Raw genomic sequence first — 13,588 nt, forward strand, 5'->3', positions numbered from 1 at the left:
GGGAGCTGAGGGAGTAGGTGAAGGGGCCCATGGGAGAGTCGATGCCTTTGGTCAGTTCCAAGAAAGCAGGACAATGCGCCTCAGCACCTTGTCCGGGGCAGGTAGGATCCAGGAGTGCCCTGAGAATTGACAACGGAGAAGGCAATGGGGGTGAAGGGGTGAGGGGCAGGACACAAAGGGGATCACAGAAGCACTTTGCCATTTCTGTAGATTTTCAGGATACGGCCGAGTCTCTGCTTTGCCGTAGCCAGGCCCTTTTTGGGACGCTTTCCTGGTCCTGCTTGATTGCTCTGGGAGCCAACTGAAGGGCGCCGCTGGGTCAAGAAGACACCAGGGGCCATGGGTGTGGTGCTGCGGTTTGCCTGGGCCATGCCAAAGGCATTGGGACGAGCAGTACACTCATGGTCAGCAAGACTTCCTGAGAGGGCCTCTTGTTTAGGCTCAGGGGGAGGCAGGGGCGAGGAGGAGGTGAGAAGTTGGGGTGTAGTGGCCAGAGGTGGGGCTGGTACTGCCACGCTGAGATTAGGCTCTTGAGGACGAGGCTGTTCTACCTCCTTCAACAAAGGCTTCTTCTTGATATATTTCTTCTTTGGGGCCTTCTGTAGCTCCTGCGGGGCCAACTTTGCAGCTGCTGCAGCCAAGCCTGTCTCAATGGAAGCTACCCGGGTCCCCTCACTCACAGGACAGTCCTGCTTCGGTAGAGTTGGGGTCACACGGGCTTTAGGACTCCATGGAGCATCATCTGAATTCTTCTTTTTCTTGGGTCGAGATTTCAAAGCAGGGTCATCATCGTCAGACTCCAGGGAAGGGTAAATATACTCTGCATCCTTGAAGCATGCTCCCAAGCTGTCCTGTTCATCGAGACTGGCGTTCTCCTCCTCCTCCTCGCTCTCGGTTCTCCAGTATGATGGCCGCTTGATGGGCCACTTCCCTGGGATGCGCTGGGAAGCAGGACTGCTAGACGCTGTGCCCAGCCCACTGCTGGAACTCCCACTGCTTCGCTCCTGCCCCCCGGGCCAACAGGCCTGCAGGCTGGAGGTAGCTGGCGAGGATGATGAGGACTGTGGGTTGGCCATGCACAGCATGCCCTGGATGGCCTCCTGAGTGCTGGGAGAGGCAGGGGCCTCGGTGAGGGCAGCATAGTCAGGTCCCCCCACCTGCCTGCTGGCCTTGAGCAGATCAAGAGTTCCACCAGCTCCACTCCCATTTCCAAGCTTGCCTTCGACCCCTTCTACCATGTCCTCATCTGCTGTATAGTCCTCCTCAATGTCAAACTCAACTTCTCCTGGTTCACGAACTCGGTTGGGGTCAGAGCAAGGCTTCGCACGGGGCAACTTTCGGGGAAATTTTGGTCTTATTATCAGAGTCGCCTTCTCCTTTCCCAGTCTCTCATCAATCTGCAGTTCATCATCTGAATCCAAGTCAAATTCATCCTCCATCACCTGTTCTGCCACCAGCCTAGCCTTGTCTACCTTCTTTGCGATCTTGGCTCGCCGAGACTTGGATAAGCTCTTTACCCTCTTGGCACTGCCATTAGACGTCAACAGGGCCAGCCGGACCTCATTCCCATCAAGGTCCAAGTCTGGCGAGTCATCATCTGAGTCATTCAAGCAGGTGCCAGTGATGTTGAACTTTGCTTTCTGGGAACAGCCTGTCTTCAGTGCCTGATGACTGTATGTGTCCATGAGATTATAGCTCAATTGGCCAGCAGGCCCCAAGGCTGAGCTCTCCTTGCCCTTTCGCTCTGCCTTCTTGAAGAATTCCTTGGGCTCCAGGCCTTTCTTCTTTGAACCACTTTTGGAGGGCAGTGACAGCCTGGACATGGATACTGAAGTGGAATGGGCTGGCCTGGTTAAGGGAATGGAGCCGGCTGGGAAGATCCTCTGCAGCCCAAAGGTATTGCTTGTCTTCCCAACGTTCTGTCGGAAGGTATCTTCCACCAGGCCAATCTCCCTAGCCAGATCTTTAATGAGCTGTACGGTCCTCACTGTCTCTGGGATCTCATCCTCGTGGTCTGGCAGAGCTTCTTTCCTTGTCCAGGCTCTAAAGGCCAAGTTCAGGGCTTTAGCACCATGGACCAGGTAGGAGGCAGGGTGTCTCCTGTTTTCTCGCAAACCTCGAAAGACGTCCAGGATATGCTTTCCCACATACCAACAGATGGTCTCAAAGTTGGGGAACTTGAAGAGGTCTTCTGTGCTCAACCGCTTCTCAATCTCATAGACTTTGAGCTGCATTTCAATGTTAAGGCTGTGTAAGAAGTTCCCTCCAAAGACAAGGCAGTCCACGGGGGTCAGCACAGCATGGATCCATCCTGCAGGAATGAAAAGTGTCTGTCCTTGCTTCACAGAACACTTGTAGCACTTGTCCACCTGGTCCCCAAAGAACATCTCATTCTGGTTAGAGGAGCTGCTCCAGCACTCAAAGAGAGTCAGGTTGGCATTTGTTGGGCGGATCAGGTAGAAGATCTTCTCACCCTTGAGCACATGGTACCAGACCGAGCTGCCACCAAAGTCAATGTGAAAGTCGGTATAGCTATCCCGCACGCTCATGAGGCAGTACTTCTGCACATTGGGCCTCTCAAGGATACACTCCTCTGGCCACAAGTTCTCCACCCATGAGAGCTTCCGAACAATCTTGGGTGTCTCCACAAGGTTAGAAAGCCTGGTATCAGAGAATTCCAAACTAATGACATTGAGGACTTTCTCCCTCTTCCCGCTATAATAATACTTCACAAAATCACCAAGCTTCATCTTGCAGTCGGCCTGGCGGGTCACATCAATCACATCAATCTCTCTGTCAGAACCAACGTAGTGTTCCACATCCCGCACGGTGAATGATGGTGAGGGCAGCGTCATCCCCAATCCATCCTTCTTCAAGACCAGGATGGGCACACTGAAGCTATTCTCTTCCAGGAATTCCATGCTCAGCTGACTTCCAGTGGGCTTCAGAATCACTTCATCTGAGCTGTCAAAGGTCCTACTCCGAAGCTCTCCAATGAACGTAGGGCTTCCCGTCTTCACTGGCTTCCCCTTGTGTGTATCATGGCCTTTTGAAGATACACAGCGTTTTTTCATGATGGAGGGCCCATGGAAGACCTCACAACTGGGGCAGTGGTAGAGGTCAATGTCATCAGCCTTCTCCTCTTCAACACCAACACAACTGCCATGAAACCAGTCCTGGCACGTGTCACACTGGATCATGAAGCGGGTGACATCGTAAGGAAGCCGACAGAGGCAATACACCGGTCCCGAGGCCATCTTCGCCTGGCCTTGGAGCGTCCTGCGGTGGGCCAGGCTCTCAGCGTCCAAGGGAGCGGGAGGCGGCAGCACGCACTCTCTCTGGACGAAGGGAGAATCTCTTCACGCCTCTCAAACTGACAGGAATCTCCTCACGCCCCAAACCTGCCAAGAACGTACTCGGTCCGGAACCCTACAGGGACCTCCTCATCCGCAAAGCCGCAGGGATTCCTCACGCCCGCGGAGCTCAGTCCCACCAAAGCGCCGGCGGCCGGGCTCGCTCCGGAGCTGCTCAGCGCCTCGCTCAGCGAAGGTTGGGCGACGCGCACCGAATTCTGGCATCGTCATGGCAACGCGGCGAACCTTTCTCGCCTTGTTCTCGAGCCACCCGCTGGGTCGCGCGGCCCTGGCCGCCCAGCCGTGCTTCAGGGCAGCTTTCTCCACAGCTCTGCCCCGGGCCCGGCCGTCAGGGCCTACTGGAGCCCGCGGCTCGGGCCTAGGCCGGCGGCCGCCAGACGAACAGGCAAGCGGCGGCGTCGCTGGGCCGGCAGGAGATCGCCGCGAGCAAACCAACGAGGAAGGAGATGAACCGGCGGCCCGGTTGGAGATCAAAACAGCCCGAAAAATCGCCGGGAGAAGCCCGGTGGCGGTGATGGGCAATTCAGAGTAGCCAATCTCTCTCATTTTTTTTAATGCTTTTCCATCATTTGAAGATGGCAATAAACAAGGACAATTTCCTGGAATGCCCATTGGGATAAATGGATTAGTCAGTCTTTAAGTGTCATCAAATTCATAAGGACAAGTTGAAGTAAGTAGTCAGATGATACTGGACATTGATTCTAAAATGTGCAGAAAAGGAAAGCTACTCGGGAATACAAGAATGGTTCATTCCTAGTTTTCCTACTTATACAAGTGAAAATACTATGGTTATGATAACACGTTTAGTGGTGGTTCCTTTCTAAGATACTTCTCAAGATACATTCATCTTTTGCCCATTCTTTCCAGTAGGTTGCAAAGCCCATAGGGATTCCTGTGGCTTTGTCAAGAGATGAGTGTATGTCTTTGCAATAACCCCAGCACTTTAAGAGTGACTACTGTAAGTATTGGCTTTTCAGAATTGTCCCATCTTTTGGGCTACTCATTTCCAAAGGAGACTACAAGTGATTTGTTTTCTATTTGTTTTACATACCACGGCAACAATGACAAGATCTAAGCTTTTAGCAATAGGAAGTTTTTTTCCCTAAGGCTTCAGTTAGGATGGAAAAAAACAACGTATATCAAAAACAACATATATCAAAAAACAACATATAATCTCTACTTCAACATAATAGGTGGAGCAGAGGGATTTACAGCTCAGAAAGCCGGAGGTCCACTGACACTTAAGGAGTTCTGCAAAGAAGAAAACATCTGTGAAAGGACAAATAAGGACATAGACCTATATGTTGAAGGCATAAAACATCTTACAGTATGAGAAGGGCTCCTCGGATGAGAAACTTTTCCTTGACTTGCGTGTGTCTAGGGGAGTTAGTCTACTCTGCTCTAGATTCCTAAACAATTTTGTGCATACTTCCATTATATGCTTACTATATTCTATTTGTTATGTATGCTTATCTGTCTCTCCTCCCCATCCCCCTCCTACCCTAACCAGCAGCAAGCTCTTTCAGACAGGGAATCATGTCTGACTACTCTCAGCTTTAGAGCCCAACACACATATAACTTCTTAATTAATATTGCTTGAATTTATTTATGAGAATAGTCTCATTTTGAACCCGAGGCTGGAGTAGTGAGTGTCATTAGTCAACTTTGCACTGATGAAATTTCTTTTTCATGTCCGGAAAAAGAAATCAAAATGTCCGTCAGCCAATTTAGAGTTTTGTTTTGTTTTTTTCTTTATTTGGTGCCCCCCCCCCACCTTTTTTTAAATCACGCTTTTGCTGAATGGAAATATTGCTTTGACGTGATTATGGACACATCCTCTGAAATGGGGTTTTTGATTAAAAGACTATAATCTAAAAGTAGAAGTTAAGCATAAAAGTATAAACTCATTTCCCCTGAGGGAAAAAACATTGCTCATCCAGTGACAGGATTTTCATGTTCAGTCGTTGGAAAAAGGGAAACATTCGAAATCTAGTTTGAGATCATTTTTTGTAACATGGTGTATTAACTAGGAATTCATTAAGCTACCAGTAAAAGAAAACCTAAGTATATATGTATATACATATATATACATATATATGTACATACAGATATATATATATATATTGCTTAAATGAAAAGGGGTTTATTTTTCTTACCTAATAAGAAACCTGGAAACATGTGGCTGCTGATGTTAGTTCAGTGGCCCAAGGATATCAGGCCCATGTTTCTATGATTCCCTTAACCTTTCCTTGGACTCACAGGTTAGTTGCCGCAGCTCCAAACATCACATCTACATTCAAGGCAGGAAGTAGGTGAAAGGGTTGTTTCAGCCCAGCCACATCTGTTATATTTTTCTATTAATTAATTTATGTGTTAGTTTATTCATTTATTTATTTAGGCTGTGTTGGGTCTTTGTTGCTGCACACGGGCTTTCTCTAGTTGCGGCGAGCGGCGCTACTCTTCATTGCGGTGCACAGGCCTCTCATTGCAGTGGTTTCTCTTGTTGTGGAGCCCAGGCTCTAGGCATGCAGGCTTCAGTAGCTGTGGCACGCAGGCTCAGTAGTTGTGGCTCGCAGGCTCTAGAGCACAGGTTCAGAAGTTGTCACACACGGGCTTATCTATTCCACGGCATGTGGGAACTTCCCAGGCCAGGGCTCGAACCAGTGTCCCCTGCATTGGCAGGCGGATTCTTAACCACTGTGCCACCAGGGAAGTCCCCACACATCTGCTATTTTTTAATCAAGAAAGTAAAAGCATTTCTATGACCTTCATCAGTGGACTAAGTCTTAATTCGTGGACTACAAAGATGTTACATGGTCATTTATAGATACAAGTAAGTCAGAGGGAAAGAGCTCCAGTGTAAGACAGTAAAGTACTTTGTCCAGGGAGTTGGGAATGGCTATTGGGGAAGCAATCACCAAAGTCAATCCCATAAGGCAATGTGACCTGATGGAAAACGGTGCATTGAATAAATTCAACTTTAACGCTAAATTGGCATAACTCCACTGCTGTTTATCTTTATTTTCTTAGATCTTAACTTCTTTACCTTAAAAACAGAAGTTTTCATATTATTCACCAAACATTGCACACTTGAGAAACAGAAAATGCTGGTAAGAATACAATGATGCACTACCAAACGTGAAATAGATAGCTAGTGGGAAGCAACCGCATAGCACAGGGAGATCAGCTTGGTGCTTTTTCACCACCTAGAGGGGTGGGATGGGGAGGGTGGGAGGGAGGGAGACGCAAGAGGGAAGAGATATGGGGACATATGTATATGTATAACTGGTTCACTTTGTTATAAAGCAGAAACTGATACACCATTGTAAAGCAATTATACTCTAATAAAGATGTTAAAAGAAAAAGGATACAATGATGGCTGCATAATCTACTTGGTGATAGATCTGAAAGCCCCTTCTTTCTAGAACTTTGAGCAAATAATTTCAACTCTCCTACATATCAATGTTCTCTGCAAATTAAATGGGTCCAAATGGATAATCTCAAAATTCTTTTCTGCTTTACCAATTTATTATTCTATGATTTGTGGTAATAATCTATTAATTGAATAAATGTCTTGAAATCCTGGAGTTTAGAAAATTATTGAAATTAAGAATTAAAAGTGGTACAATCACTGTAGAAAGGACTTAAACATTGATATACCCCATGAGTAAGCAATTACACCCCTCAGTATAAACACCAGAGAAAGTCTTTCACTTGTACACTAATAAATATATATATTAGAAAGTTTACAGAGATACCAATCGTATGGAAAATACCCAGAAACTATTCAAATGCCAAAAAAGTAGGGAATAAATAAATAAATAAGCTGTAGTATGTTCGCCCAATTGGTTATCACAGGAGTTAAAATGAAGTACAGCTAGTTGGAACACCATGTATGGTGTTATAAATATAATATTGAGAAGAAAAAAATTAGTCTCCTAAGATTATATATAAAATTTCAATACCCTTTTTATAAAGTTAAAATAACTAAAACCAAACAACATGTGTATTAGAAATATGTAAAAATATAAAACTAGGTATGCTTTCAAATGGCAATGAAATGATTATTATAGGAGTCAAGGTAGTAATTACATTAGAAGGGAAGAGTGAAGAGTCCAATGGACAAGATGGAAAAGTTTCCCAGGTAATGTTAACTACTGTCAATGCTCTAATTATCACACTGAGTAGTAGATTCATAGATATTTTTATAGGATTTTAAATAAATAAGTAGTTGAATAAATAAATACATACTCGCATACAAAAGGCCAACGGACTGATAGATTATATCAAGAACAAATGATTGGGCTTCCCTGGTGGCGCAGTGGTTGAGAATCCGCCTGCTGATGCAGGGGACACGGGTTCGTGTCCCGGTCCGGGAAGATCCCACACGCTGCGGAGCTGCTGGTCCCGTGAGCCATGGCTGCTGAGCCTGCGCGTCCGGAGCGTGTGCTCCGCAACGGGAGAGGCCACAGCAGTGAGAGGCCCGCGTACCGCAAAAAAAAAAGAAAAAAGGATTACGCTTAATCCCTTTCTGTTTACTTAAATTTCAAGTAAAAAAAATTTATAAGTCCATATCATCTATGGAAGTTATTTTAGAAAAGACCTTTAAACTCATGGTTTCATTCCGTATAGAAAACAAATGACGCAAAAATTCACTCACCAAAAATAGTAGAAGTTTTTGGTTATTTAGGATGTCTTCTATTAGACCACCTAGTCATTTAATCAGTGCTAATAAAACAAGGAAGGAAATCACAAGCATACCACACCCTACCCTGAAATCCAGTCCCTCTAAGGATGACAACAGTCACTATTCTCTTTTATCACCAGTCTCATCCCTGTTCTTCTCTGGAGTGAGGTCAGGACAGAGAGATAGGAGCGTCCATCCACCGCATCTTCCTGAGCAGAGAGGAGGTTTTTGAAATGACCCAGTACCCGGTATTTCAAAGCATGTCCTCTACTGGGTGAAATGAGAGATTATCAAGATATGATTTAAACCACGATGAATCCCCAAATAATGAGGAACACAGCAGATGAAGACAGGCAAAGAACAAGACATTGAAATGTACTGACACAGATGCCCAAACCAAAGCAATTCATTTGTTCTATATTACACACACACACACACACACACACACACACAACTGTGACATTTACTGTTATAGGCATGGGGGATATACATCAATGAACATAATAAGCTAAGCCTTTGCTCTTTAGAACTTATATTCTACTGGAAAAGACTAACAATATTTAAGTAAACAAATCAATAAACAAGATAATTTAAAAGAGCAAAAGTGAAATGAAGGAAATAAAATCATGTATTATAATACAGACTGAGGGGAAAAAACATTGCTTTAAAGCACAAATGACTTCTAACTTTTTACGATCTTCAATCCATGAAAGCTTTGAGATTGCATCAGTACTCATTAGAACAAAACTGCAGCCCCTTATGCTTATAAAATTGACTTGTATCGACCAAATTCAAGTGTCATTAGTCACACGTACCTGAAGCTACTGAAACCTACTAAAATATGTGGAGAGCACACACTGCTTCACCATTCAGCCACTCTGCAATCAGGCTCCTTTTTAACCCTCCCCTCACCCCTTCCTTAAAAACCTTCAGAAATTGAGGTGACCACCCCTCCTGTAATGACCAGCAGCTCCTGAAGCAGAGTACATTTCTTTTAACAGGCCCCATGCTTCTGACATATCTGAGGGTGATATCCTAGGGGAATTTAAATGTATACATAATTTTTATAGGCATAGATTTAGAAGAGCATATTACATATTCGAATATATATACACATATCTATGTTTGTATGTATGTATATGTATATCCATCCTATCTTGGGATCCCATATTTTGATGAAGTTTCATACCTAACACACATCTTGGGGCATCCATTTACACATGGCTTTGAATTAATAATCATGTAAGAGAATATCTAGACTCCAACAAATGTGCAACATCCGCAAAGTCATTGATTAAATCTTAGTGAGAAGTTTACAAATTCTCATATATAAGTTTGTGGGTTTTTTCAGCTTGTAAGCCTGATCCAGAGCTGCTATCAGAAAATTGACCCCCTCTGTTCTCAAACATGACATCTGCCCTTGATACCGAACATAGGTGGTCATCACCAGCAGAAAAAGAAATTTGATTTTGGAACAGATTTCTTGAGTTTCCAATTCAATACCTCTTCCTCACTAGGTAACAGGCATAAGTGAGAGAACTGTCCAAAAGATCTACTATACAACCATTGCATCGATCCAGTTCAAGACCAGAAAGATCAAGCAACAAACCACACACTGGAAGCATTTGCATTAAACAATTTATTGAATGCCCAGCCGGTCTGGAAACGCTCTAGTGTCCTGCTGGTTGTAAAGAGTGTTGAAGCCCTACCTTACCTTCCCCAGTTACAAATGTTTCAGACAGAAAACCTTAGACCACGGGAGAGAATCCAAGCAAACGAAATGTTAAAGTCATGCTCATCTGCTAATAGACCCAGACGCTGTCTCTCACCACTTTTGAAAACTCATATTTACAAGTATGACCCACTTCATTTCTAAATCACCGTAGTTCAACCAGTGTCCAGAACCAGGATGTCAGTAGGTTTCTGATACCACGCTTCTCCCTTTCTCTGAAATGGTTCCCAGAACAAGGGTTAGCCCCATTTAACACATTGTATAGAACAGTCTCTCTCACATTGAATAGAAAGGTTAATGCGTCCTCAGGCCCTCAGAGAATCTATAAAAGAGGAAGAACAGCATTATGAGGGGTTGGGATTATTCCGCTAGGGATGCTTTCAGGGCTTAATTTTTCCATGGTAGAAACAAAATCTCTTGTTTCCAAAGCAAGATGTCAACATGATTTTTAGCTGTCAACCACTTTTTGTGCAAGAAGCTCAGTTTTACATAGCAATCACTTTTTTGTGCAAGGAATTCAATACTTATCCTTCTCTTTCACTATAATAAAAGTAAATATATATAAAGCTTTTTAACCAAACTAATTGCAAAGCTACTTAGCTAACTCTCAAATTATTGCAGGAGAGTCACCCAAACAGAGAGATGATTTCTGTCACAAAATATTTGTAATAGTCGGCTAACATAAGTGATATGTGATTTGTGGACATATGAATTGTTTGCCTTTCTGGGTAACTAACTGGAAATCCTACAGACGTTGATAGTCAAAGGCTTTCTTCCACAAACATTCATCGGTAGTTCATTTGTCTGTAAAAAGTCAAAGGCTTTTTATTTCATAGGGGCAGCTACCTAGTCGGTATAGACCCTGAGAACAAAGCAAAAATGGACTGAATGTCTACATTTTCCTCCTTTCATCTGAGTGTTTGGTCCATATAAATATCTGAGTACAAGGCTTTCTCGGAGTTTTTTTTAACTTTAATAAAGAAAATATTAGTTCTTTGTTTCTAACCATAAGTAATGAAATGTGGCTCCAGGCAACACATCACCAAGAAAGGAGAGGTTATACAACTTTCTGAGAACTCAGTGAAGTAGAGAGCCATTTTGATTACCTGTAACCACGAGTTTCTACTTGGATTGGCTCCTTTTATTTCTTAGGTTCAACTCGCATTTCTCAAAATACCAAATGCCTGATAAAATGCCTTAAGCATCTTATCTCTCTGTGTGGCATTGAAACTGTAGTTTTGAGACTCAAGAACAGTTACCACCTTTCATGTGTTCCACCTTAGGTCATAATGGCTCAGGAATAATACTTTGCTGCAGAGAGCTACCATGATGTTATTAATAAATAGCTACTCTGCTGACAAATCAATATTCGGCTCCTAATCAGTATGGGGGTGTTGTTCTCATCTCTTGTTTCTGAAATGCTGAATGCTTACAATTTCAGTTTCAGCCCAAAATAGTATAGCTATGGTTATAGTCACGGAAGTAAGAGGTGTTTGTTTGTTTGTTTGTTTTTTGCAGTAGGCGGGCCTCTCACTGTTGTGGCCTCTCCCATTGCGGAGCACAGGCTCTGGACACGCAGGCTCAGCGGCCATGGCTCACGGGCCCAGGCGCTCCGCGGCACGTGGGATCTTCCCGGACCGGGGCACGAACACGCATCCCCTGCATCGGCAGGCGGACTCTCACATGTTCACACTGCTCCCTGAGCAAGCGACGGTCCCCACCTTCAGCGTCCTGAGGGTTACGGTGCCTCTTCTTAAGCAGCGGGGGTGCTCGGCGCCTCTTCAAGTCTACGTCAAAACGCCGGGAAACGGCCGCCACCTCTCGCCCCCAAGTCCATCTCCTGCACCCTCCTCTTCCCTCCCTCCCCTGAAGCTTTCTTTTCAGAAAACAAGGAGGCTTAGCCGCACACACCTCATTGACACTGACCCCTACCCGCCCCCCGCACCAGCGGAACTGAGCCTTTGTGTGGTTGGGAGCCGTGACACTGCTGGCCAGGAACTGGAAAGCTGGGGCCCAGTCCCGCGCCTTCAAGGAGCCAGTGGGGCTGCCTAGAGCTCTACGCTCCAGACGGTCCTTGTTGGAGAACAAAGTGACAGCGGGGAAGACTCGGGACTCCTAGGGTCGGAGAATGCACGTGGGTGCCCTCGCAGCGGTCAGTGAGGAAACGAAGGTGCATTCCAGTGACATCCTGGGTGTGAATTTCTCCTGCCCGCCTGTGGTCCTGGGCTCCGAAAAGAAACACACCCTTGAGGCAAGGATGTGGGGAGGGACAAGGCACCACTGGAAGCTCCCCTGGACTGGGGACAGGAGACCCCATTAGCTCCAGGCTCTGTGGCTTGGATCACCCCAGGAGCCCGAGCTGCTGCTCGTATTGCTTGCGTCAGCCCACTGCTCAAGATTTCACAGAGGGGTTCCTGCTTTCCAAGAAGAGGGGACGTCTGGGATTCTCTTTGGTTCTCAGCTCAAAGCTAGTTAACATCCTAGTCAGGCCTGTCACCTTTTCGGGGCTCTGCTGAGAATTAGGGCCCACCTGAACTGAAAGACACCCAGACCAAGAGCCTGAGGCAAAAGTCTTACCTTTGCCACGGTTTCCAGGTTTTGCCCCTTCACCTCAAAACCCTCTAAGCATCCTGAAAACCACTGGTAGCCTCCACTAACTGAAGGCTTTTGTGCCAGCTCAATAGTATCCATGGTTACCTTCCAGAGGGGCACAGGGAGGAACCCAGGCTTATAGCAAGGTTTACCAAAGACACGAGGAACATTCCCTCTACCCAAGCGGTAGAAAGCAAGAGATCTCGAGAGGATTCCTAGGGGTTCTGGGCTTTTTCTCTTCCTCTGAAATCAGTTTCTCAATCTGTGAACTGAACATACTCATGTCTGCTTCTCTTTATCTTCCGAGGAAGTGGGAAAAGATCATAAATGAGGGCTTCAACTTGCTTCCTGAACTTCAAGGAGCTCTCAGCCTCTTGGAGAAGAGAATTTCAGGAGCATAGTGTGTGAGCACAAGGGATAGAGATTGGTGTGGGAGAACCCTGAGAAAGGGAAAGGGGAAAGAGGGGGCAGAGACAGTGTGTTTGAGGAGGTGACTGGTGACCTTCTTGAAGAAAAAGTTAGACAGTTTTCCTGGAGCCATGGTGGGGGAATGGTCTCCTTCAGGCAGAGAAGTTAGCATGATCAAAGGCAGGGAGGGAGCCTCCAAGCAGTCCTGTGCTTCTGGGGAATCAAGTCAAGTGACAGGAAGAAGGGAAGTCAAGGGAAGGAGTGCAGAGAGAGAAAGGAGAACAGAGGTAAAGATGTGGGGATTTAATTCTGGTTTTAGACATGTTGAAAGTTACATTACCCTTGAAAATATTGGTATATAAATATGCAGTGCTCACTTTATTTTCAAGTGTCTGTGTGTCAGGCACTATTCTAGATGCTGTGCACACAGAAGGAATAAAACAAAGTCCCAGTACTCATGGAGCTTATACTGTAGTGGGGGTGGGAGAAGAAAATTTATATTTTAATTTAAATATTATATATGTATAATGATTTGTGACTCTAGTTTCTGTGTTAAATGATGAGTTTACAGCTGTGTATCAAAAACAAACACACAACTAGATAATTAACTAAACAAATAGTGTCATGAGTCAATAATGAGTGTTTATAATTCTGAAGCCTGTGGTAAAGTATATGTGTAATGTGTCAGTTATGGTAAGAAAAAAACAAAGGATCACCAAGAAAAAGTAAACTGGGACTAGGAAAGGATAATGGGGGAAGAGCTATTTTATATGGAATACTGAGAAGTCCTTCCTG

General features: G+C 45.1%; 1 protein-coding gene across 3 annotated transcripts; it reads right to left on the reverse strand.

The window, feature by feature from the left end:
• Nucleotides 1-100: 100 nt before the first annotated feature.
• LOC132495061 (histone lysine demethylase PHF8-like) lies at nucleotides 101-3,272 on the reverse strand. Of its 3 annotated transcripts, none has more exons than XM_060106643.1 (2): nucleotides 1,917-3,257; nucleotides 101-1,631 (listed from the first exon to the last, which is right to left on the reverse strand). In XM_060106643.1, exons 1-2 carry the CDS (start codon nucleotides 3,255-3,257, stop codon nucleotides 183-185), a joined length of 2,790 nt encoding a protein of 929 aa, XP_059962626.1. In that variant the 3' UTR covers nucleotides 101-182. The 3 variants fall into 3 exon arrangements, with proteins under 3 accessions (XP_059962626.1, XP_059962625.1, XP_059962627.1); XM_060106642.1 differs by having other exon boundaries at nucleotides 101-1,161; nucleotides 1,216-3,257; XM_060106644.1 differs by having other exon boundaries at nucleotides 101-3,272.
• Nucleotides 3,273-13,588: the final 10,316 nt, after the last annotated feature.

This window comes from Mesoplodon densirostris, chromosome 8 (assembly GCF_025265405.1).
Source record: "Mesoplodon densirostris isolate mMesDen1 chromosome 8, mMesDen1 primary haplotype, whole genome shotgun sequence".
Classification (NCBI taxonomy): domain Eukaryota; kingdom Metazoa; phylum Chordata; class Mammalia; order Artiodactyla; family Ziphiidae; genus Mesoplodon; species Mesoplodon densirostris.